Source organism: Megascapheus bottae, chromosome 28 (assembly GCF_031878675.1).
Source record: "Megascapheus bottae isolate mThoBot1 chromosome 28, mThoBot2.hap1, whole genome shotgun sequence".
Taxonomy (NCBI): domain Eukaryota; kingdom Metazoa; phylum Chordata; class Mammalia; order Rodentia; family Geomyidae; genus Megascapheus; species Megascapheus bottae.
In genome coordinates this window covers 4,307,556-4,330,369 of record NC_143536.1, presented here as the reverse complement: position 1 = coordinate 4,330,369, position 22,814 = coordinate 4,307,556, and the positions used below count along the sequence as shown (strand labels likewise).

At 51.0% G+C, this 22,814-nt stretch overlaps 1 protein-coding gene across 1 annotated transcript in view; it reads right to left on the bottom strand.

The window, feature by feature from the left end:
- The window catches only part of Cux2 (cut like homeobox 2), a 99,894-nt gene that overhangs the window by 18,971 nt on the left and 58,109 nt on the right, over positions 1-22,814 (bottom strand). Inside the window, exons 2-4 of the mRNA XM_090320056.1 lie at positions 20,035-20,139; positions 17,503-17,550; positions 7,496-7,574 (exon numbers count right to left, since the gene is read on the bottom strand). Coding sequence (XP_090176182.1) covers positions 7,496-7,574; positions 17,503-17,538 — 115 coding nt within the window. The 5' untranslated portion in view covers positions 17,539-17,550; positions 20,035-20,139. The remainder of the gene's footprint in view (positions 1-7,495; positions 7,575-17,502; positions 17,551-20,034; positions 20,140-22,814) is intronic.

Sequence of the window (22,814 nt, the reverse complement as noted above, 5' to 3'; positions counted from 1 at the left end):
GGGTTCCTTGAAGGCCAAGAAGGCTCCTGTCCTGGCAGATATACTTATAGCCTCAGCAGCCACACCATAGGAGCCAGAGCTTTTTCACCTCAGGCCCTGGAGACCCAGGGTCTGGTCCAGTGCCTCCAGTTCCCTCTTCCTGGTCTAAACCAAGGAAGACTGATAGAAGACACGGGGTATGTGCACGGGGGTGGGGGGGAGGGGAACGGTACTTCAGGTCAGGCTGGAACAAGGTACCCTCTCTTGTCTTCTGCCGCCGCCTGTTTGTTTAGGTGGCAGGAGGCTGGACCACGGGTGCGTGTGGTGGGGTGAGCAGGTGTGAGGATGCTGCATGGCTCTCCTCTGTCAGCAGCCCCCCCCCCCCCCGCCATCATTAGCCAGGCCCTCCTCAGCAGGGTTTGCCATTATGTCTCCCCGGGCTGATGTAATTATACATTGACATAATTAACCCAGCAAGCGCATTAGGCAGGCCAGCTAAAAATTCATCTATAATTATTTGTTGTGTGCATGCTAATGAGTCCATCTGCACTGCCTTTGTATAACACAAGCAAATTAATTTACAAGTCTGGATTTTTTAATAAGTTCAAGGAATCGCTTCCCATTGTGTCCGCGGGTTTGAGAAAGGAAGAGAGGGGAGACGGCTGCTTGGGGGTCACAGGAGCGAAGTAAACGCCAAGGACGTGTTCTGGAAGTGTGGTGAATTAAGGGTGGGCGGGGCCGGGTCCTGTTGGCCACTTGCCCTTTGCAGGCACAGCTGACTGGGCAGAGCCTCAGTTTCCCTGACTGTCAAGCAGACTGTGTGCAGGGCAGACGTGAGGCCTGGGAAGAAGAGGTATGGGGGCACCATGGAGGGCCCTGGCTTGCTGTTATCACCCCAAGAAAGGCAGCAAACCAAGGTAACATGCTGGGCGCTCAGGATACATCACGTGGCCTCTGGTGCTGGCACTACATCCCAGGAGACCCAGAACCTGACAGCCGTGCTTTGAACTGATGCCACCCTGGGACCCAAAGTCCAGCAGAGATGGTTGTTGGTGAGGGTCTGGCTGGCTTCGTTGTACCTCCTCTCCCCAATGTAGGGGGAACTCACCACCACACTGTAAGGTACATACCGTGGATGGGGAAACTGAGGCATGCCATGATGGCACTCCCCAAGGTGAGGTGGTGAGTGTGGCTAGAACCAGGCAGATTTTCCCAGTAGCTGGCAGTCAGAGGGGCACTTCAGGATACCCTGGGGTCTGTCCAGTGCATGTGTGGCCTGTGTGCACCACTCCTGATCTGGGAAGTAGTCTGAGAACCCCGGTGACTGCAGGACCTTCTTCCTGTTTCTTTCTGTTTCTCCCCAGGGGCCAGATGCAGTTCCCCTTAGCTTCTAATGCCGCTGTCCATCACAATGTCCTGCCTACTTGGCAAGGAGGCCACTTGACTCAGGCTGGCCAATCAGATGGTGTCCTGGGAATCTGAGCCAGTCAGCCATCCAATCAGGGCTCAGCCTCCAGGTTATTCAAGCCAAGCAAGATGGACAATTACAGAGGGAGGGGGCGGGGTATGAGGATCCAGAGGGTCTCCAACACACAGTAGGTGTTTAGCAAATGTTTACTGAACAATGAGCGGCAGGTGCCTGGGACCAGAGGCCTTCTCAGGTGTTCTATTAGAGTGAGTGCAGAGCTGGCACGGATGGCTCACACCTATAATCCCAGCTACTCATGAGGCTGAGATCAGGCATCTAAATTATGCAGCATGCACACTATGTGGCGGTCAGGAAGGGTTCCTTGTGTCCCCAGTGGCAGTGGTGTATGCTGTGATGCTTCTGAGGCAGGGAGAGGGGGAGGGGGCGTCATCATGTCCATCTGAACACAGGTGGCACCAGAAGCTCTTGGGAACCCCATCCACAACTGGTGCTGTCACATCTAGGCAGAAGTATATGCATATCACTCCACAGTGCCCCCCCAGACCTCCACAGTGTCCCCCCAGCCAACACATTGCCCTGGGGCCTCCACGGTGCCCCCAGACCTCCACAGTGTTCCCAGAACTCTACAGTGCCCCCAACCTCCATAGTCCCCCCCTCCCAAGCCTGAAGCCAGCTCCATCTGGGCCTGAGCTGGTGTCCAGATGCAATAGCGATGCCCACTTTGATTCCTGAAGCTTCATTTTTCCCTAGGGATGGGCTGTGTCCTTCTTCTCTGCCAGGCCAGAGCAGATTGGTTTGGGGGTGAGGGTCTTCTGGGGGACAAGGGGATTGGGACTCTGCTGTGTGACCCTGAGCAAGTAACTAGACTTCTCTGAGCTGCATACTTTCTCAGAGGCCCAGTGCATACACACAGGACAACAGAACCTTCCACCATGGTGCAGGGGGGCAGTGGACATGTGTCTGTATGGGCTGGAAGCTCCTCAGAAATGCTCCCCATAGGGCTGGGAGTTTGGCCTAGTGGTAGAGTGCTTGCCTAGCATGCACAAAGACCCGGGTTCAATTCCTCGGTACCACATACGTAGCGAAAAAGCCAGAAGTGGTGCTGTGGCTCAAGTGGTAAAGCTCTAGCCTTGAGAAAATCCAGGGACAGTGCTCAAGCCCTGAGCCTAAGCCCAGGACTGGCAAAAAAAAAAAAAAAGAAAAAAAGAAAGAAATGTTCCCCATTAGCTGAACACTAGTGGCTCACGCCTGTAATCCTAGCTACTCAGGAGGCTGAGCTCTGAGCATCGAGGTTCAAAGCCAGCCTGGGCACTAAAGTCTGTGAGACTCTTATCTCCAATTAACCACCAGAAAACCAGACATGGGACTGTGGCTCAAGGGTGGTGGTGGTGGGAGTGTTTGGCAGAAGGTTAGGAGGGAGCTCCAGGCAGCGGAGAGGAGGGCTGGCATCTCTGGGACCAGGGCATCACCAGGCTTTGCCTGTCTATTACTCAGTGGCCCACACAGGCCTAGTGCTGGGACAGACGGGGCTGAGAAGGGGGCCTTGGTTCTGGAGACCAGTGTCCGGTGAACGCGTCTGGTTCCTCTGGAGGTCCCCACCACCAGGTGGCGCTAGAACAAGACGTTAGCCCGATGGCAACCTCACATGGGAAGAAGGCTCAGCATTCCACAGCGGGCAGACTTCAAACAAAAACCAAACAGCTAAGATCACAAAGCCAGGAGCCTGCCGTGGCATGCAGCTGTCATCCCAGATACTCAGGAGGCTGAGCTCTGAGGATCACAGTTCAAAGCCAGCTTGGGCAGGAAAGTCTGTGAGACCCTTCCCTCCCTCCCCGTCATGGGGCTTGAACTCTGGGCCTGGGCACTGACCCTGAGCTCTTCAGCTCAAGGCTACTACTCTACCCCTTGAGCCACAGCACCACTTTAGGCTTTCTTTGGTGATAAGAGTCTCACAGACTTTAGTGCCCAGGCTGGCTTTGAACTGTGATGTTCAGATCTCAGCCTCCTGAGTAGCTAAAAAACTATAAGAGGGATTGTGGTTCTCATGGCAGAGAGTCAGCTTTAGAAAAAGAATTCAGGGACAGTTCGCAGGCTCTGAGTTCAAGCTTTGGAACAGCACATATATACACAAAATGCTAAGATCACAAAAGGCCTAACTGTACCTGCTACCCCATCAACTCAAGGTGAGGAAAGTGTCTAAAGGCAGGACATTCAGCAAAGGTTGAGTAAGGTTCTCATGTATGTGTGCGTGTACGTGTATATACGGAACAGTCTATATACAAAAGACCTAGAAACAAAGGAAACAAAAGGCAAACCAGGGGCTGGGAGTTGGCCTCGTGGTAGAGTGCTTGCAAAGCATGCAGGAAGACTGGGGTTGATTCCTCGGTACCACAGACATAGAAAAGCTGGAAGTGGTGCTGTGGTTCACATGGTAGAGCACTAACCTTGAGGAAGGCCCAAGGACAGTACTCAGGCCCTGAGTTCAAGCCTCAGGACTGGCAAAAAAAAAAAAAAAAAAAAAGGAAAGCCAGTGGAGAATATAGGAAATAAAGATTCTCAATAGTACATGGTTGATATTCCTAGTATATAAAGAGTGGTGACAAATCAATAAGAAAACAGTTTGCCAGAAGGGTGGGTGAAGGATATACAGACCGGAAACATGGATAGATTTAGTACCAAGTAACGAAACAAGAGCAATATTTACTTAAATAAACTAATTCTGACTGCCCAGCCTGGACTAGGGCTTAACAGGTGACAACATATTTTTCTTCCCAAATTTTTCTTCCTGAATCTTCGAACCTCAGGGGAGCAGTTCCCAAGCATGGCCCTGCCAAGACCCTAAAAAGCCCCAATGCTAGAAGATGCTCAGATTTCAGCCCACATACATACATATACACACAGAGGCACGCACACATGCGTGTGTGTGTGTGTATAGTATCAAATTCCTGAGGCTCTGTCACCTCCCAGAAAGGGAGGAGGCTCGAGCCCTTTTGTTTGTTGAGGACAAAAATGGTATGTGTGTGGTGTCAGCCACTGTTTTGATAAAAAAAGAATAAAGAAAAAAAAGCACACAGGGAAAAAATGAAGGGGAAAAAAGCTCCAACAAATCGCGTTCCTCCGAAATCGTTTTCTTCCCTTCAATTCTTCTGAACCCTCAGAGGCCGCCGGTGCCCGTTTCTTGTATATAATTGGGAAGACAAATCGAGGAGCCGACAACGTCCGAAACCTCCCCCACCACGCTGCCCTGACCCCCCTGAGCGCAAAGGCCCCCCAGCCAGCACCCCACTGTCAGTGAGGTTCTGGGTTATCTAATCTCCCCACACCATGCTTTTAGTGTACGGAGCATCAGTGTCTCTTGCTGACCCACGAACAGATTCTAACACAGACACGGGAGCTCAGGGAGGTTAAGACCAAGCTCTCACAGTACAGAGAGCATCCTGAGAGCCAGGCAGGTGTTTCTGTGACCTCAGCCCAAACCCAGCCACGCTGCTGACCAGCCTCACTCCAAAAGAAGGGGAACGCAAGCCGCACGTGCCAGGGATAATAAAACCTTGCATCTTACTTAAAAATATCAAAAGGGGGGAACCCACAAAAAACAAAGGCAGAAGAAGAATTCATGACACTCACCTCTCTTCTCTCTTCTGCTCAGCAATCTTGTAATGTTGCCAGCCTAGCCTCCCACTCGTTTTCCTTGTTTGGTTTTTCTCTGTTTTTTTTTTTTTTCCTTTTTTCTTTTGGTGCCAGTCCTGGGGCTTGAACTCAGGGCCTGGGTGCTGTCCCTGAGCTTTTTTCTGTGCTACCACTTCTGACTTTTTTTTGCTGCTTAATTAGAGAGGAGACTCTCATGGACTTTTCCTGGGGCTGGTTTTGAACCTGGACCCTCAGAGCTGAGCCTCTTGAGTAGGGAGGATTATAGACACGAGCCACCAGCCCCTTTGTTTCTCTTTTTAACTAGTGAGTGGTCGGGTCACAGGTGGGACAGGCTGGCTATTGGGGGGCTAGGCACCCAGGGTTCATACCAGCCAGAGTCAGAGAGGCTTAAATCAAATCTTCCTCTAGGACAATGACATTAATTATGCTTTTAACACGTTTTACTGCCTTTTTTTTCCCCTTCACACTTCACGCCACATCTGTGTGAACAATATCTAAAAGATTTACGATTTTCTTTCGTAATTACAGACAAGCAGGCTTCAAACCAAACTTATCAAAATACTCGCTGAGCAATCAGCCGTGTCGCATTTTTCTGCCAAGGATTTGGGCTGGGAGCAGCCATTGAAAACAAAAATGTTGAATCAGGACTTGTGTGTGGCGGAGGGTGGGGAGAAATCCCGCAAATAATTTGCCTGTCAAGAAAGACACAAATGGAGCTCTCGCATCTGCACCTCTGCTTCGGGACCGGTGTGGGGTGCTCGGGGGGAGGAGGGAGGGCTGGGGGGGGGAGGAAAGACTGGGGGGTGGGCAGCCAGGAGCCCCAAACCCACATCTGACATTTGGGTGCTTGTATCTGAGATAAAATTTAATGAGAACAAAATATGTCTTCCCAATTCCCCTAAGAAATCATTAAAATATTTTGTTATTCTTAAATGTCTCGAAAATGAATTAGAGCCCCTCAAGGGCCATTTGTGTGGCTGTTTGGAGCAGGAAAGGCGCCCCACTTCCTCACTCGTGACAGCTGGGGAGTGCGCCCCCTCCCCGCCTACCCCTCCCAGTTTCCTGAGAGGATTGCTGGGGTCAGAGCCAGTGCCAGGCCCCAGTGACCTGGTGTTCTGGGGACAGGGGTGAGAAGGCTGAAGGCCTCTAGGAGTTCACCCACGGGGGCTGTCACAGCTTTCTGTCTCCGTGTCTAGACTCCGGGAATTTTTGGTATATATGTGTACTGGTCCTGGGTTTGAACTCAGGGCCTGGGGCTCTGTCCCTGAGCCTCTGTGTGCTCAAGGCTAGCGCTCTAACATGTGAGCCATAGCACCACTTCCCTCTTTTTCTGAGTAGTTTCTTGGAGATAAGGGTCTCTTGGACTTTTCTGCCCAGGTTGGCTTTGAACTGTGATCCTCAGATCTCAGCCTCCTGAGTTGCTAGGTTTACAAGTGTGAGCCACCAGTGCCTGGTTGTGCCTGTGTTTTAACCATCTGGGGTCCAGGAATGAAGGCTTAGGATAGGGATGGGGGTGCCCTGAAAGGAAGTCTCCATTTTGGACAGGAGCCAAGGTGCTGCTTCTCCTCCTCCTCCTCCTCCTCCTCCTCCTCCTCCTCCTCCTCCTCCTCCTCCTCCTCCTCCTCCCTGCCTTCCTCTTTTCCCCAGGCTGCAGATCAGTGGAACCCCTGCATGGACACAACCAGGGCATGGCCCACCTGTCCTCATCCCATGCCCAGCACTCTCAAACTGAACACATGTGTGACTCCACATCTGCACCCAGGCACAGCACCCCGCCAGCTGCCCACCCAGCCCGGCAGCACTCCTCCTCCTCTTCAGCTAAGGCAGTGTTTACAACACCCACAAGAACCATTCAAAAATCGGCACTCCAGCCCTATGGGCTTTATGTGTGGAATCAAGTAGCATGAGGATTCGGTGACTGCTCTACCACCTGTGGCTTACCACGTGAGGAGGCTTCATTCCTTTTCAGGTCTGAGTAATATTCCATTGATGGCTGTGCTGGATATCTGAAATCCACTCAGCTTTTGATGAACATTTTCCTTGGCTTGTGTGAGAAGACTGTGGCTGCCTGCCTGTCTGTCTGCCAGTCTCCCTGCATGCCTGCCTGTCTGCCTGTCTGCAAGTGAAGCTATGCACTTCCTGCTTTCAACATCAAGGTCGGGGTTGGTACTGCCATTCTGCAGGCATTCTCCATCGTTCCCTGCTGGCGGAGCACTGAGGCTGACATCTGTGCCCAGGAGAGGGGCTTAACAGGAAAGACCTGGGTGAGATAACCTGCCAGGAGTTCTGACCCCAACGCAGGAGGCACAAGGCACCACAGGACACCATGTAGGGTGGACAAAGCCCCCAGGCCTCTGGCTGCACCCTGGAGCTGAGGCCAGCCCGAGAGCTCCAGCCAAGAAGCACTTGCACCAACTCAGAGCCTGTGTTTCTTACCTGGCGCTTCAATGATCTGCTTGTAAACACTCAGAAAAGCCGTCTCTGCCTCCTGACTCCTCTTACTGAGAGACACCACCTTTGGAAACAAGAGAAAGTGTCATGCGTCATCGTGAGGGGCACACATCGTCAATGGAGGCAGGGGAGGGGTGCAGCGCTGGCTTGCTGCAATGTTGGGGAGCTCTGTGCCCTGGCTGAGTGACCTCAGGAAAGTTATCAACCCTTTCTGGTCTTCAGCATCCTTGGCTACAAAATGGCATATGTGTAGACCGTGAGACCCACCTCCCAGGCCTGGTGTTGAGATTAAAGGCCATACCATGGTAAACACAGGAACTGCCAAACCATAGGCTGGCAATGGTGGCTCAATGTGGTTATTTTTATTTTATTTCTGTCGGTCATGGGGCTTGAACTCAGGACCTTGGCCCTGTCACTGAGCTACTTTGCTCAAGGATAGCACTCTAGTGCTTTGAGCCATAGCTCTACTTCCTGTTTTTCGGAGTGGTTAATTGGAGGTAATAAGAGTCTCAGGGACTTTTCTGCTAGGGCTGGCTTCAAACTGTGAGGGTAAAACACATTGGATTTTGAAGACCCAGAACAGAAAGAAAAAGTACAATGGTTCACTATGTTTTCTAAAACTATGGATTATACCTCCACGTGATAAGATGCAATCTTCACTTTTTCTGTTTCCTGGAATTCATTTGGATAAATATTTTATACAATCAGAGGCACAGGTAATCTTTACTTTTATTTATTCTTTTTTTTTTTTTTTTTTTTTTTGCCAGTCCTGGGTTTGAGCTCAGGGCCTGAGCACTGTCCTTGGACTTTCTCAAGGCTAGAGCTCTACCACTTGAGCCTCAGCACCACTTCCGGCTTTTTTCTATGTATGTGGTACCAAGGAATCGAACCCGGGTCTTCATGCATGCTAGGCAAGCACTTTAACCACTAGGCCAAACTCCCGGCAACTTTTATTTATTCTTACCAGTCCTGGGCCTTGAACTCAGGGCCTAGACAGTGTCCCTGACCTTTTGCTCAAGGCTAGCACTCTACCACTTGAGCCACAGCACCATTTCCAGCACTTTCTGTTTATGTGGTACTGAGGAATTGAACCCAAGGCTTCATGCATGCTAGGCAAGCACTCTACCACTAAGTCACCTTCACAGCCCCTAATCTTTACTTTTAAATAAAATACAGGAAAATCTCATCTTCCGTTAACCACCAAAAAGCCAGAAGTGGAAGCTGGGTACGGTGGCTCACACCTGTAATTCTCGCTACCCATGAGGCTGAGATCTGAGGATCAGGGTTCAAAGCCAGAGTCATGAGACTCTTATCTCCAGTGAACCACCAGAAAACAGGAAGTGGCACTGTGGCTCAAGGGGTAGAGCAGTAGCCTTGAGCTGAAGAGCTCAGGGATAGTGCCCAGGCCTAGAGTTAAAAAAACAAACAAAAACAGAAGTGGAGCTCAAGAGGCAGAGCACTAGTCTTGGGTGAAAAATCTCAGGGAGGGGGTCCAGGCCCTGAGCTCAATAATGTATAGATAGAGTGAAGTATTTTCAAAGGTTGGCATGAGGAACCCCTTCTTCTGCAATATAATTCAGACTCCCAGATGTACCAACATCGGATGCCCTGAGATGCCATGTGGTGGTAGTGAGGGGGAAGCTTCTCCCCCCCCCAAGCTCCCTGACCTCCGTGGAGGCGGCAGCTCTGCTATTGGCCATACAGTAATCACCCATTTCGTCTAATCACAAACTGCCAATTGTAGATTTATCAGATGACATTCTAACTTCTCACCTCCCGCCGAGGCAACTCAGATCCTGCCTCAGTAGTTGAAGAAGAAGAAAGCTTTGCTTCCTTTATGGTTCCCCACCCCAAGGGAGGGAATCTCTCAGCTTTCACATATGATCGCATTTAAATTGCTTGTCTCGAAAAACAAAGGCCACCGCTCATTTGTAATTCCGCAGCCACCTGAACGCTGTGTCTGTGTTCCTCTAAGTAGCCATGCATGGAAGCACAAAGATCATTTTTTTCTATTGTTAAAATTGTATAAGCCAGGGCTTTTTTTAAAAAAAATTTTTTTTGCAATGAATACACAATTTCTTTGCACTTCCGAGGGCTCCCGGCATACAAGGAACCAGAGGCTTTCTTTCATTCCTTACAAACAAATTTTGCTTTGGGATACTAAAAAAGGAAAGGAAGGAAGGAAGGAAGGAAGGAAGGAAGGAAGGAAGGAAGGAAGGAAGGAAAGAAAGAAAGAAAGAAAGAAAGAAAGAAAGGAAGAAAGGAAGAAAGAAAGACAGACAGACATCAGCCACTGATTCATATAGTGAAGTTCAAAGCTCTCGATGATTCGCTAAGGCTGGCAAGGACAGGGCAGGACAGGACAGGAGCTCCTGCCATGCATGGGCTAAGGTCAAGGATGAAGATGGGAAATAGAGTCATGGTTATGGCACTGGGAAGCCATGGGCACCCCGAATGAGGCTGTGGCCAGAGCTCCAGCTGTGGGTGACTCTCTGGCCACCTCCACCGTGAGGGACGAGCCACGGATGATTGTGTCGCTGGCCCCAAGTGCAGCCTGCAAGGTTGTCTTCTGGTGGCTCAGCTTCCACCCCCCCCCACCCCGCCACCAACAGCTCAAGTTTTTCTGCATAAAATTATAATCATAATACCTTCCAATTTTAATCTACAGCTTTTTATAGCGTACAAAGACTTTTCATGAGAAGGAATCCATCTGACCCCCCAAATGCACCACCAAAGGGCGGGGTTCTCCTGAACACAGCCCAGAAGGACCTCTAGGTCCCACAGGAGGGGCAGAGGCCAGCGGAGGCCCACAGAGGCCTGTGGAGGCCCGGTGGGAAAGGCAGGTGAGGGGGGCCTTTGTGTGAACTCCTCTCCCCAAGTGGGTGAACAGCTCTCACCGTGGGTGAGTTAGGACAGTCACAAGCTCACCCCCATTGTCCTCACTTTCCCTGACATCACCCATTCCTCAAAACCCACAGAGCAGCTGGCGCCAGTGGCTCACACCTGTTATCCCAGCTACTCAGGAGGCTGAGGTCTGAACATCGAAGGTCAAAGTCAGCCCAGGTAGCCAAATATGAAAGACTTGGTTTTTGGTTTCTTTCTGGGGGGAACTCAGGGTCTAGGCACTGTCCCTAACTCTTTTTTTTTTCTCAAGGCTAGCATGCTACCACTTGAGCCACAGCACCCCCCCCCGCCCTTTTTTTCTGCTTCTTTGTGTGTTTTTTTTTTTTTAATGGTTAATTTGAAATAAGAGTCTCATGGACTTTCCTGCCCAGACTGGCTTCAAATTGAGTAGCTAGGATTACAGGCCTGAGCCACTGGTACACAGCTTGTCTGAGAGACTCTCATCTCCAACCAACTGGCAAAAAGCCCTAAGTGGAGATGTGGCTCAAGTGGGAGAGTGCCACCTTTGAGTGAGAAAGCCAAACAAGAACAGAAAGCCGTAGGTTCAATCCTAGCATTGGCACCCCCCAAAAACAACCCACACGGAGGGAAGTAAGTGTGGATGTCAGCCGAGCACAATGTATGGGCTCCGTATCTCCCATGGGGGCCACGGCATGCTCGAGTGACCTGTCTGGGCACTGATGTGACCTAGGCCCCTCCTTTCTTGGACCCTTCCTATTTTAAAAATATTTCAGCTGTCAAGATCCATCAAGCCATCTACTTCAGGCTGTGGCGTTTTGCTTATGTAAATGATAACTCCAAAAAGTTCTGTGGGCTTGAAAATATGTGCATATATATGGAGCCAGTATTTAAAAACCAGGAGAGTTCCAAATTGCTCGTTTCTCAGGGGAAATCAGAGGATCTGGCCATCAGGCCCACGGTTCTATCGACAGCCACCTGGAGCCGGCTGGCAGCCATCTGTGGGGCCAAGCCGCAGTCTGCTACGACCCCCCGAATCCCACGTGCCCTCTGCCCCTCCAAGAGAGGTTTTTGCAGTCAGAAGGGGATTGGGTGCTGAGGGACCCATGTCTATGCAGCTACTGCTTTCTGGCTTTCAGGTTCTCAGTGGCTGGACAACTGCTAAAGCCCCCCACAAACCCTCCATTCTGTTCCCCCCAGTCCCCTGGGCGTGCTGAACAGAGCCACTCCAGCTCCTTGAGGCCCCTGTACCCCTGGCTAGGAGACCCTGCAGACCGAAGCACAGAGAACTCTAGGAGGAAAAGGGCCAGGAGGAGGGGAGGGGAGACTGCGGGAAGGAGGGGGAGGGGAGGGCATGGGGTGTGTAGATAGCTAGGGCTTAGTGGACTCATGGACTCAAGAAAGGCCTGGGAACCTGGGCGTTGGAGTCAGGTCTGAGCCTGGACCCTGGCTTCATGGCAGCTTACAACTGTGGCATGGCTGGTGGTAACAGCTGGCATCTGGCCTTCCCTAGGTGGCATTCCAGCCCTGTGCTGGTGGCTCAGGCCTGACCTTCTACTCAGGAGGCTGAAATCTGAGGATCACCATTTAGAGCCAGCCAGGGCAGGAAAGTCTGTGAGACTCTTATCTCCAATGAAGCACCAGTCATCAGCTGCCCTCAGTATCACAGTGAATGCTGGCACTGGTTCCTGTGTTCCCATCTGGAGACCCCCGGGATATGCTGGAGTAGGGCTGAGGTCTCCTTCTTTCCCCCATAAGGCCTGGGGCAGAGAACACAGGGAAAGGCTGCCCCTGTTTCCCTGGGCTTGGCTACCTGGCAGCTGCCAAGAGCAACAGAATGGTGGCTTTTTCCTGGCTCCCTAAGCAACCCCCCCAAATACCAAGGTGGGGGCAGGGAGGGGAGCAGGGAGGTTTCCATCGACGGGAGACAAATGGCTGTTTTCACGGACACCTGGCTCAGCCGCTGTCCCCTGGGCTCCCTCCTGCCAGCCCAGTGTCATTCATTTCTTTGTGTTTCCCTGCCAGGACGCACACCGGGCTCAAGGTGAGAGAGCGCCATGGCTGCAGCTTCACAGATTGATAGATGGCGCTTCTGGGCTGGGTCCGTTTCATGCTTGGTGACTCTGCAGCAAAGCAATTATCTGTGTGCGATGCATAATGGCCTAATTAATAACTAATGGCAGCTCGGCCTCTGAGCCATGATTATACCTTAGCAAGCCAGCTCCCCCTCCCCTTCTAAACATTCAGAGAGAAAAATATTATTATAATTGACTGGTTAAATTGTCAGAGTCCCTACCCCGTGCATCTGGGAGGAATTTGCCCACACTGCCGCTGGGTGACCTTGGTGAAGCACCTGAACGTCTGCATACGCAGCCACGTTTCCAGATGTCACCGGAGTGTGCGTGCACGTAAGCCCTAGGCTGGCTGACTTGTCACTGCTGTATCCCCAAGGGCCTGGAAAACAGTGGGTGTCTGATAAATAATAGGGACCAGGAGCCTGAGTGCCTTGTCTGTCCCCACCCCCTGTCTACTGGGTGTGGGCCGGGAGGGTGTGTCTTCTCTGGCCTCAACCCTTGCCTACTGGGCATGGGCAGGGAAGGTGTGTCTTTTCCCAGCCCTGCCCCGTCTCTGCTCCTGGCTGTCACAAGGTGAGCAGCTTTACTGCCTCACTCCACCACCTCCGCCTCCCCGCCGGCCCCACGCACAGCCAAGTCACACAGACAGCACTGCCCAAACTGTGAGCCAAGCCTTTTCTCCTTCGGTTCTTTCAGGAGTTTTGCCACAGGGCTGGAGAAGCTGAGTGACACCACGCCCGGGACTGAACACGGCTGGGGCTGGCTCACCCCTCTCACCCTGCACCCAGGCCACAGCTGTGCACAGCACAGTCTGGGGGTGTCTGCATCTTAGGAGGCTGTGATGGGCACAGGACAGACAGGTACCTTAGCCAATCACTCACTGCATACAGCAGGTGTTAGATAGATGCTACAGTATGAAGTCTTAGCGGAACAGAGAAGGCAGCAGGATATACACCGGGCAGCCTCTGGGTGCAGAGAGGACAGTAGAGGACAGAGAAGACAGCACTACCCGAGATCCACCTGGCCACCACCCACAAAGGTCTGGGGATTTCATCTCAACTACAGCAGGCTATAGAATGGAGTCCAGGCTGCAGACTGTTTAAGAGCATGAGGACTCGGGCCCACTTTACTCACAGAGGAGCCCAGCCACGGCAGGGGTGCCACATACACCTGGGTCTGTGGGGCCCGGGGCTGTGACGTTCTTCCCACCCTGCCAGCCAGGTGTACAGGAGTCCACGTTTACCCTGGTGCCCAGTAGCACGCACACAGATGCCCAACAAACACCCACGGCCAGCGGAAGGGCCGACTGTGTGCTCTGCCTGTCAGTGGGCTGCTGTTCCAGTAGCTTCCGCCTTCCCCACCCCACCCAGGAGGCAGATGGCACACGGAACCCCAGGGTGACAGGGCCTGGAGATGGATGTGCGCCCTTCCCCCACCCCCACCCCTGGGGCCCTGCACGCCATCCACCAGGAGGCTCGTGAATGTCCCCGTGGAGACGGCAGCTGCGCCGGGCGGCACGGCTGCCTCTTCATGGCCACGGCGGTCCCTCTTCCGGCCCAGCCCGGCCAGGCTTGGCCCATTTCTCTGCTGGCGGAAAGCTTACAACACTCACACAAGGCCAAAAAGCAATTCATGTCAAAAAGATCAATAATATAAAAATAAAGCATGAGAGTTCTAGTTAAAGGCAATGTCATATAAATATGTGGTTCACGTCCATGATTCCAAGATTAAAAAAAAATCAATCAATAGCCTTCTTTAGATGATGTTATTTCTAATGAGAAATACCCAGAACAGCAGCAAATAACTGCTTAACTGGGAGGCAGGGGCATTCATAATTTACTTTATAAGGCATGGGGTAAGAAGGAAAGGAGTGGGAGCTTAATTTGGTTGTAATACAGCACGACAGCTTCGGTGGTGCTTTGGTGGGAATGCAGGCAATGTTCACAACCAAGGGCATTTTACCAGAGCTGGCAAGGCCCAAACCCTGCCAGAGTCACCTAGGCTCTGACCCCTAGGTAGGGAGGAGGAGGAGAGAGGAGAAAGCCAGAGGTTCACTTCCGGTCCATCAACACCCAACTTTTAATTTAGATGTTTTCATGTCTCTCTTTCTCTAAGTAAAAATAAGTTTAAAATAATGACTGTAATAAACGAAGATAATTAATTGTAGTTTTTTTTCTCCCCTTCCCCTTTACTGTCTAGTCAGCTTAATTTTACCTTTTCAACTAATAATGAGAAAATAATTTTTGTGCTCGGAGGGTTAATGATATGTAACTCTGAGAACGGCTAATTGCATGTTGCGATCCATCCATCAACAACTCCATCTGTGCGGCTTGATTATGTTTGCTAAATTATTGCTTTGAATTATCTTTCATGGAGCAACTTTTGTAATTAGTAGGGCTTTTGCTTTGCTCTTTTCTCTGTGAGCAAGGATCCTCAAACTTCGGTCACCGAGTGGCCGTGTGCAGGGAAGCCACTCCCAGGGTCGTGTAGTTGCCATCTCCTGACGGGGAGCTCAGCAAACTGTGCGTCAGTCATCCAGGCAGGGAAGGAAGCAGCCAGAAAACAGGGGGCAGATTGCGTCCCCCCAAATCCCAGCAGAAAAGAAAAGAAAAAACAAAGGGGGCCAGGAGTTTGGTCGAGTGGTAGAGTGCTTGCCTAATATTCAGGAAGACCCGGGTTCAATTCCTATGTACCACATACATAGAAAAAAAGCTGGAAATGGGGCTGAGGCTCAAGTGGTAGAGCTCTAGCCTTGAGAAAATCCAAGGACAGTCCAAGTGGTAGAGCACTAGCCTTGAGCTGAAGAGCTCAGGAACAGCACCCAAGCCCTGAGCTCAAGCCCAGGACTGGCAATAAATAAATAAATGAAAGAGGAAAAGAAAATGAACTCACACTAGCTACTCAAGAGGCTGAGACCGGAGGATCATGATTCAAAGCCAGCTCTGGACAGGAAAGCATGAGACTCTGGTTTTGTTTTTCCTCTGTCAGTCATGGGGCTTGAACTCAGGGGCTTGCGTGCTGTCCCTGAGCTCTTCAGCTCAAGGCTAGTGCTCTACCACTTTGAGCCACAGTGCCACTTCTGGTTTTCTGGTGGTTAACTGGAGATGAGAGTCTTGTGGACTTTGCCGCCCAGACTGGCTTTGATCTGATCCTCAGATTCCCAACCTCCTGACTAGCTAGGATTACAGCCATGAACCACTGGTACCTGGCATCCATGAGATCCTTATTGCTAATGAATTACCAAAAAGTTGGAAGTGGAGCTGTGGCTCAAGCGGCACAGTGCCACAGGTTCAGCAAAAAAGCTCAGGGACAGTGCCCAAGTCCTTAGTTCAAGCCCCAGGACCAATGTCAAAGAAATGAGTAAATACATGCATAGACAGAATGGAAATCCTATTTGGACTATCAGGTGAGACGCTGTTTTGACACCTCTGCTCTGAGGCCTTTTCCTCCCCAGCACAAGGAAGGCTGAGCACAGAGAGCACCTCCGGAGGGAAGCCGGGCTGTGGGAATAACATTCCAGAAAAGGTAGTCTTTTGGGTACACTGGGAGAGGATGGAAGGCCCTCTAAAGAAAATTAGTGGGGTTCTCTGTGAAGACCCCCCAGATACTAAAGGAGTATATGCCACAGCCTGCATAGGTTTTAGGGGCAGCCTCTGGCTTTGTGGTTCTCCTCCATGCTAGCAGGGTGTACTTACTGAGCATCTACTGTTTCACAAGGGGCCCCTACTGGGTACTAACTGTTTCCCAAGCACCTAGCAACGCCACAGACCTGCAAAGTACTTTGAGTCCTGACTGTCTGAGGCCCAGGAAGAGAGCTGAGGTTCAGAGAGGTTGAGAAACCTCCTGTAGGCCATGTGGCTAGTTGGAGGATGAGGGCTGAGATTCGAATCTTCCCCAGGCCAGAGCCTGATCTACGTGTGTGTTCAGGTACCTTGGTCACCACCCAACTCTTTCTTTCTATTGAAAGCTTCCGATGGCCACAGAAGGCCCAGTTTGCCTCCCTATTGGTTCAGCCAATCCCCAAACAACATGAAGACCCCAGCATCTTCATTCTCTTATCACAGAGAGGGAAACTGAGGCTCATCCTTCCTGGGACCTAGCATAGGCCAGAACATTTGCTTTTACAAATGCAAAGCCAGGGCCGGGAGTTTGGCCTAGTGGTTAAAGTGCTTGCCTAGCATGCACGAAGACCCGGGTTCAATTCCTCGGTACCACATACATAGAAAAAAGCTGGAAGTGGTTCAAGTAGTTGAGCTCTAGCCTTGAGAAAGTCCAAGGACAGTGCTCAGGCCCTGAGCTCAAGCCCAGGACTGGCAAAAAAAAAAAAAAAAAAAAATGCAAAGCCAGGAAACTCATTGTTAATGTTCTCTGTTCCTAGGTCCCAGCAAGCCATCCAAAGGAACCAACTGGACAGCTGTGTTGATAAACAAGCACACCAGTTCTATGGTAAGAAAAAGAAGGCTGGCCAGCAAAGGACACGCGGGCCCCACACAGGTGCTCAGTCCTGTTATCTCAGCTACTCAAGGGCACTGAGATCCGAGACTCGGCTCAAAGTCAGCCTGGGCAGGGAAGTCCATGAGACTCTTATTTCCACCTAACTAGAAAAAACACAGAGCCAAGGTTACATGGGGCCTCGTGCCAGGGGCGGCGGGGGGGGGGATTCAAACCCATCCCACCAAGATCTGAGAGGGGTCAGGGTTCTGATTTGGCCTGAGTCTGGGGAGGCCCCAGAGCAGGCCTCTGAGATGGCTTCTGACCCAGTGGAACTCCAGGACGCGGTTCCCTCTTGTGGGGGGCCAGGCCAGTGGTTCTCAGACTCCCCACCACCATCAAGGGACAATGAGGGGGATGAGGGAGCCCCACCGCTCATGTCACTCTTGCAGAAGCAGCAGGAGGTGGAGGCACAGGTAGGCAAGAGGTGACCCAAGAATCACAGCCAACAACCCAGAGCCCAGAGCCCAGCCTGGCTACCATAGTGGTAGGTGGAGTTCAGCGCAGGTGGGCAGGCTGTGGTAAGGAATGGGGAGGCCAGCAGGCCTGGGGCTGGGGCCTTACCTCGGCTTGGAAGCTTTTTAACACAGGAGCCACCATCTCTCTGATTTCCTGAGAAAAGAAATTAGCAAAGAGTTTGCATAGTGCCAGGAGAGCACCTCTGGCTCTGGATGGGTCTCCACTACACTCTGTGTGGCTTCATCAGGGCCACACATGCGCGCGTGCGCACACACACACACACACATGTGCACACAGCCCAACCTGCACAACCCTGTAATGCACTCTGGAACACCTGGCTTGAGAGACAGAACCCAGGTTTTCTAATGCCATGGCCTTTGATGCTAAAGCCACAATCCCAGGGATACAGGAGGTGGAGACAGACAGGAGGATTGTGGTCTGAGATCCACCCAGACAAAGTGAGAAGGGGTCAGGGCATGGTTCCGAGAACAGCCGTTTAGGGCGGCCCTGCGGAGGCATCGGCCGAGTCCCTGTCACGCAGAGGCTGCCTCTCCTGTCCCACGTGGGTCTGGTGTCGTGGCAGGGACCCTCGACCTGCCTCCCTTCCTCCCCAGTGGACTCAGCTGGGCCCCAGCCCTGCGGCGCTCGGCTCTGAGGATCAACCCCCTGCAAATGGGCTGTCTTCAGAGCCAGAGTTGGTTGTGGCCACCACAGGCCCCAATTTCTAGACCTGAATTCTTTGACTTTCAGAAGTGACCTTGAGTTTTGCAGATTCAAGGGCCCGAAGCTGACAGCTCCCCAGGGGGAAAAGCACCTTGACTAAGGGAGCCTCAAACCTCTAGTTTTCTCTGAGAACCACTCCAGACCTGGTAGCAGTAATCACGGCCAGGGGCAAAGCCCACAGGAGGAGAAGCTGGGGCAGAGGGAGAGGAGAGGACGCCTGTGGAAGGGGGAGGCCCCAGCATGATGAAAACATGCTGCCCTGGACAAGATGGCTGTGGCTGAGCCCCACAGTAGGAACTGGAGGCACAGGAGGAGGAGGGGTCAGGTCAACACCAGATGCCCAGGGAGGAAGTGGGCAGGACTGGGTACCACAGCAGATGGAGCTGAAACCCCAAGTGGATGGGGGGGGGAGTCTCCAGGGATGTGGGAAAGCTGTCTGGTGGTGAAATCCACACACAATGTGCAGGCCTGGAAGACTTTAACCTAGCAAACTCAACACCCAGGCAGGGATTGCCCGAGGGGAGACCGAGGCTAGAACTTGAACCCTGGCCACCAGGCTCACTGTACAATCTCTTTCTTAACTGCAAGTGAGTTTTGTGGGTCTGAGGCTGAGGGACACAGGTGGAAGAGCCTGATGGTGCTTCAGGCAATGGCAGCCATCTCGGGGAGTCCCCCGGAAGGGGGTTCAGGCCCATGCAGCAGGTGAGGGGGACCAGCCAGACGATGCTCTTAAATAAAGTGCTGGCATGATTCTCCCAATCGAGAGATGTGAGTTCCAAAAATGAGAATTTTTCAGAGCCGTGACTATAATAGGAGTGGAAACTTATTCCTCCTAATTGCATAATTGCATAATTATGTAGTATTAAAATTATATAAGTCAAACTTGGAGACTTAAAACCTGGCCTAGATTCCCTCATTACCTGGAGGCACCCCTTCCCCTCCCGGGATGGAGGTAGGAGGGGGAAAAGAAGATCAGGTCAAGGGTCTGATAGGTGAGAGGGGAGGATGGAGGGACCTGTGGCTGATTCAGCTGTTTCCCAGAGATAGGAGCCTGAGGGTGGTCTCATTTGGGGAGAAGAGGTGGTCTAAAGCGGATGCTGTGATCATTTGAAAAGGGGAGGGGCAGGCGTGGGTGGCACGCATGGCTCTGAGGCAGTGACGCGGGCAAGGGGCTCTCTGATGGGAGTCAGTCTTGTCTTCCAGGTACGCCCTGGAAAGCCCTCACACCTAAAATCCTTCCAGACACGTTCCTCCCAAATCCCAGCCTCCCTTCCCGCAGCGCGTGCTCGCCGCGCCTGCCCCCGGGGTCAGTTTCCCCGAGTTATTATGTACAGTCAAGGCCTTATTTTCCTCTCATGTTTATAACTGTTCTTTTTTTTAATTTGAGAGGCGATGGGGGACCTTGCAGAGAAGGATGAAAAGCACTCTCCTATTCACCTCTACGAAGAACAAGCATGTTTGTGCTTGTCTGTCCTCTGGGGGCTGGGAACATGGTGGGGGGCCACTCCATGGCACCCCAGAAAGAGGGCTGGGGTCGGCGAGGAGGGAGGGAGGCATGGAGGGGAGTCCCTAACTGACAGAAAAGCAAACTAAAGCTACGAATCTAGCTAATCATGGCTATGGGGGCCAAGCATTCATTCCAAGCATTGTGGGGGGGGGGTTGTTGTTCCCTCCACCCCCCCAAAAAAAACCCCACAATGGCTTTCACAGAGTGGGGACCTGTCTGACATTAGCTTGTATGCTAAGTTCCAAGCACTAAAAAAAACACAGCCTGGGGCTGTCATTTTTCTTTGTGGCTAATTAGCTTCTTTTCTTCTTAAGTCACTTATGTCTATAGTTTTCAAAATCTAGTTGGAGCAAGGGAAAATTTGCATGCCCACAGAGTTAATTCCATAAGCAGCAAACACATCGTACCTCAGGTACATTTTTCTTAAATTCCCGCCGGAGTTCGATTAAATGTTTATGAGACGGCTTGCTCTCCTGCCGCGCACACAGCTCAGACGCCACAGAATTAAGCTCCTTCTGGAACAAGGGAGTGAAAAAAGAAATAGAAAGAGAGAAAAAGAAAACAATTTTCCCCTTTTCCTTTTTCATTTTAAATCCTCAGTTAAAAAAAAACAGTATTCTGAACAAGTTTTCATAACTCATAGAGCTGAGAAAAGGCAAACTATGGACACGCCTGGCACAAAGAAACCATTTGTAAAATTGGAGAAGTAACTAGTTTTAAAAAAAAAATCTAGGATTGCTTTTTTTTTTTTTTTACCTTCCTCTCATTGGAAGTTGGGCCAGATTAATAATTTCCCAGAAAGTTGGATAGAGCCAGTTTTCTTCCCCCCACCGCCCCCCCCACCCCACCTCTTCCATTTCCAAAGAGTGATGACATAAGCTTGTCAGGAACTAAAGAAAACATCTCTAAACCGTGTCAAAATAGTCAAGCGCGGCATATTGTACGGGCAGATTATGGCTTAAGGAGCGGCTGTCGACAGCTTTCATATATCAGACATGGGAACTGTGCCAGCCAGGACTGGCTCACTTAAAGGTTCATAAATACGCCTCTTAAGATATAGATGGCTTTTTAATTTCCGTAGATTTTGGAAAAATGAAGGCGCCAATAAGAAGCCGGCTGACCTTCTGTGTACCCAGCAGTAAATCATGGCAGATTCTACATGGAATAGAAGAAATGCCTGATGGAAGATTCCTGGACTCAGAGCAAACAGATTGGGAGGCACCAGGCCTGTCTGCAGCCATGGCAGCAGACCACAGCCTGAGCAGGCAAGGACCAGTGGGGAGGCAAAGGAGAGCTACCGAGGCTTGAACTCAGGGCCTGAGTGCCATCCCTGAGCTTTTTCACTAGAGGCTGGTGCTCTACCCCTCCAGCCACAGCTCCACTTCTGGCTTTTTGGTGGTTTATTGGAGATAAGAGTCTCATGGACTTTCCTTCCTAGCCTGGTTTGGAACCCTGATCCTTGAGCTCAGCCTTCCCATGCCTGATATTACAGGCATGAGCCAGCAGGCCTGGCCATTCACACATATTTGATTGCCCTTCTCAAAGCTTTCTTCACTTTAACGGAGGCAGTTTTGCCAGTTGAGTGTAATTCGCCAGGAGTTGTGATGGGCTTTATTTGCATAATTCAGGCAGTGTTCTGTTTATGTGGTCTGCTGCTTCTGCTAACCATCCTGAGATGGGCTTTTTATTTTTTTCCTGGATCATAACTCGAGCATTTCTGTATATATCACCGGATTATATTTGTAGCAATCAAGCCGCATAATTTCCTAAATCTGGCGGTGCAATAAATTTCTGCAATCAGATTTATTAAAAACACACACGCAGAAGCTCACGCCTATTTCCAGGGTGAACTCTTTAATCTAACATATGTAGGATGAGGCCCCGGCTGAGCTGAAAGACCCCATTTGTCACTGCTCACACGCATTCATCTTGCACACACAATGAAGCACTTCTACCATTAGATAATGAAATAAAAGTACTATTAACCTGCTGCAAATCCTTTTTCCCTCTAAGAGACAGAATGTGTGGCAATTGTCTTATATCATGTCTGGGAATCTGCAAATCAGCTCACTGCGATTCACCACAACATCGTAAGTCTGGAGACCCCCCAAGTCCTAGACGGCTGTATCCCATAACCTGGGCTCTTTAGAGAAATCCAGGAAGGAATTCTGATTTCAACACACACACATACACACAAATCACTGCATAAATGGCCACAGGGCTGGACGCAGTGGCTCACATCTGCAATTCTAGCTATTCTGGAGGCTGAGATCCCAGGATTGTGGTTTGAAGTCAGCCCTGGCAGGAAAATTCATGAGACTCTTATCTCCCAATTAACCACCAAAAAATCATGAGTGGAGGTGTGGCTCAAGTGGTAGAGCACTAGCCTTGAGTGGAAAGAGCCAAGCAAGACCCAAGGTCTTGAGTTCAAACCCCAGTCAGTAATCGCACAGGGCACACACACACAAAGGGGCCGGCGCTGTCCGAGGTGCTGAACCTTTCCTGCGCACAGGATTTACTCCTGGGACTCCTAGCCCAGAGCAAAATGGAATCTTGGGCTCGTGAAGAATTAAGGTGTCAGACATAAATAAGTGAATAAAGGAGGATTCTGGCTTCTAGTCTTTCAAATTAATTATACCTTCCATAAAGAAATTGTAATTGACTACAATCAAAATACTGAGGAGAAGGGGACTGGAGGCAGCAGATAAAGGTAGGTGAAAAAGAATCAGGGTGCATGGTCCCCTGGAGCTGTAGCATAGCGTTTGTTGGGGGGATTCTTAGTTTTTCTCATCTCTTTTGAAGATAATGATGCAATTGTTACATTGCTTGCCGAACAAACATCCTGGAAGCCTGAACTGCCAGCATCTGATTTTGGACTATCATGAGTCTGACACTCTTTTTTTTGTTTGTTTTGTTTTATTTTTGAGACAAAGTCTTGCTATGTAGCCCAGGCTGGCCTTGAACTTGCAATCTTCCTGCTACAGCCTCAAGAGTGCTCAGATTATAGGCAGGTTTCAACCCAGAGGATGTTGCAACTCTTCCACAATACAACAAGCATCACTGGTGGAAGCTGGCCTCCAACTCCTCACCAATCACCTCCAACTCCTGCAGGAGCCTGGCTGACTCCATACGCCTGCACCATCCCGACAAGGCGGGATGTCTGCTGCCCCCCCAGAATGTGGAGGGC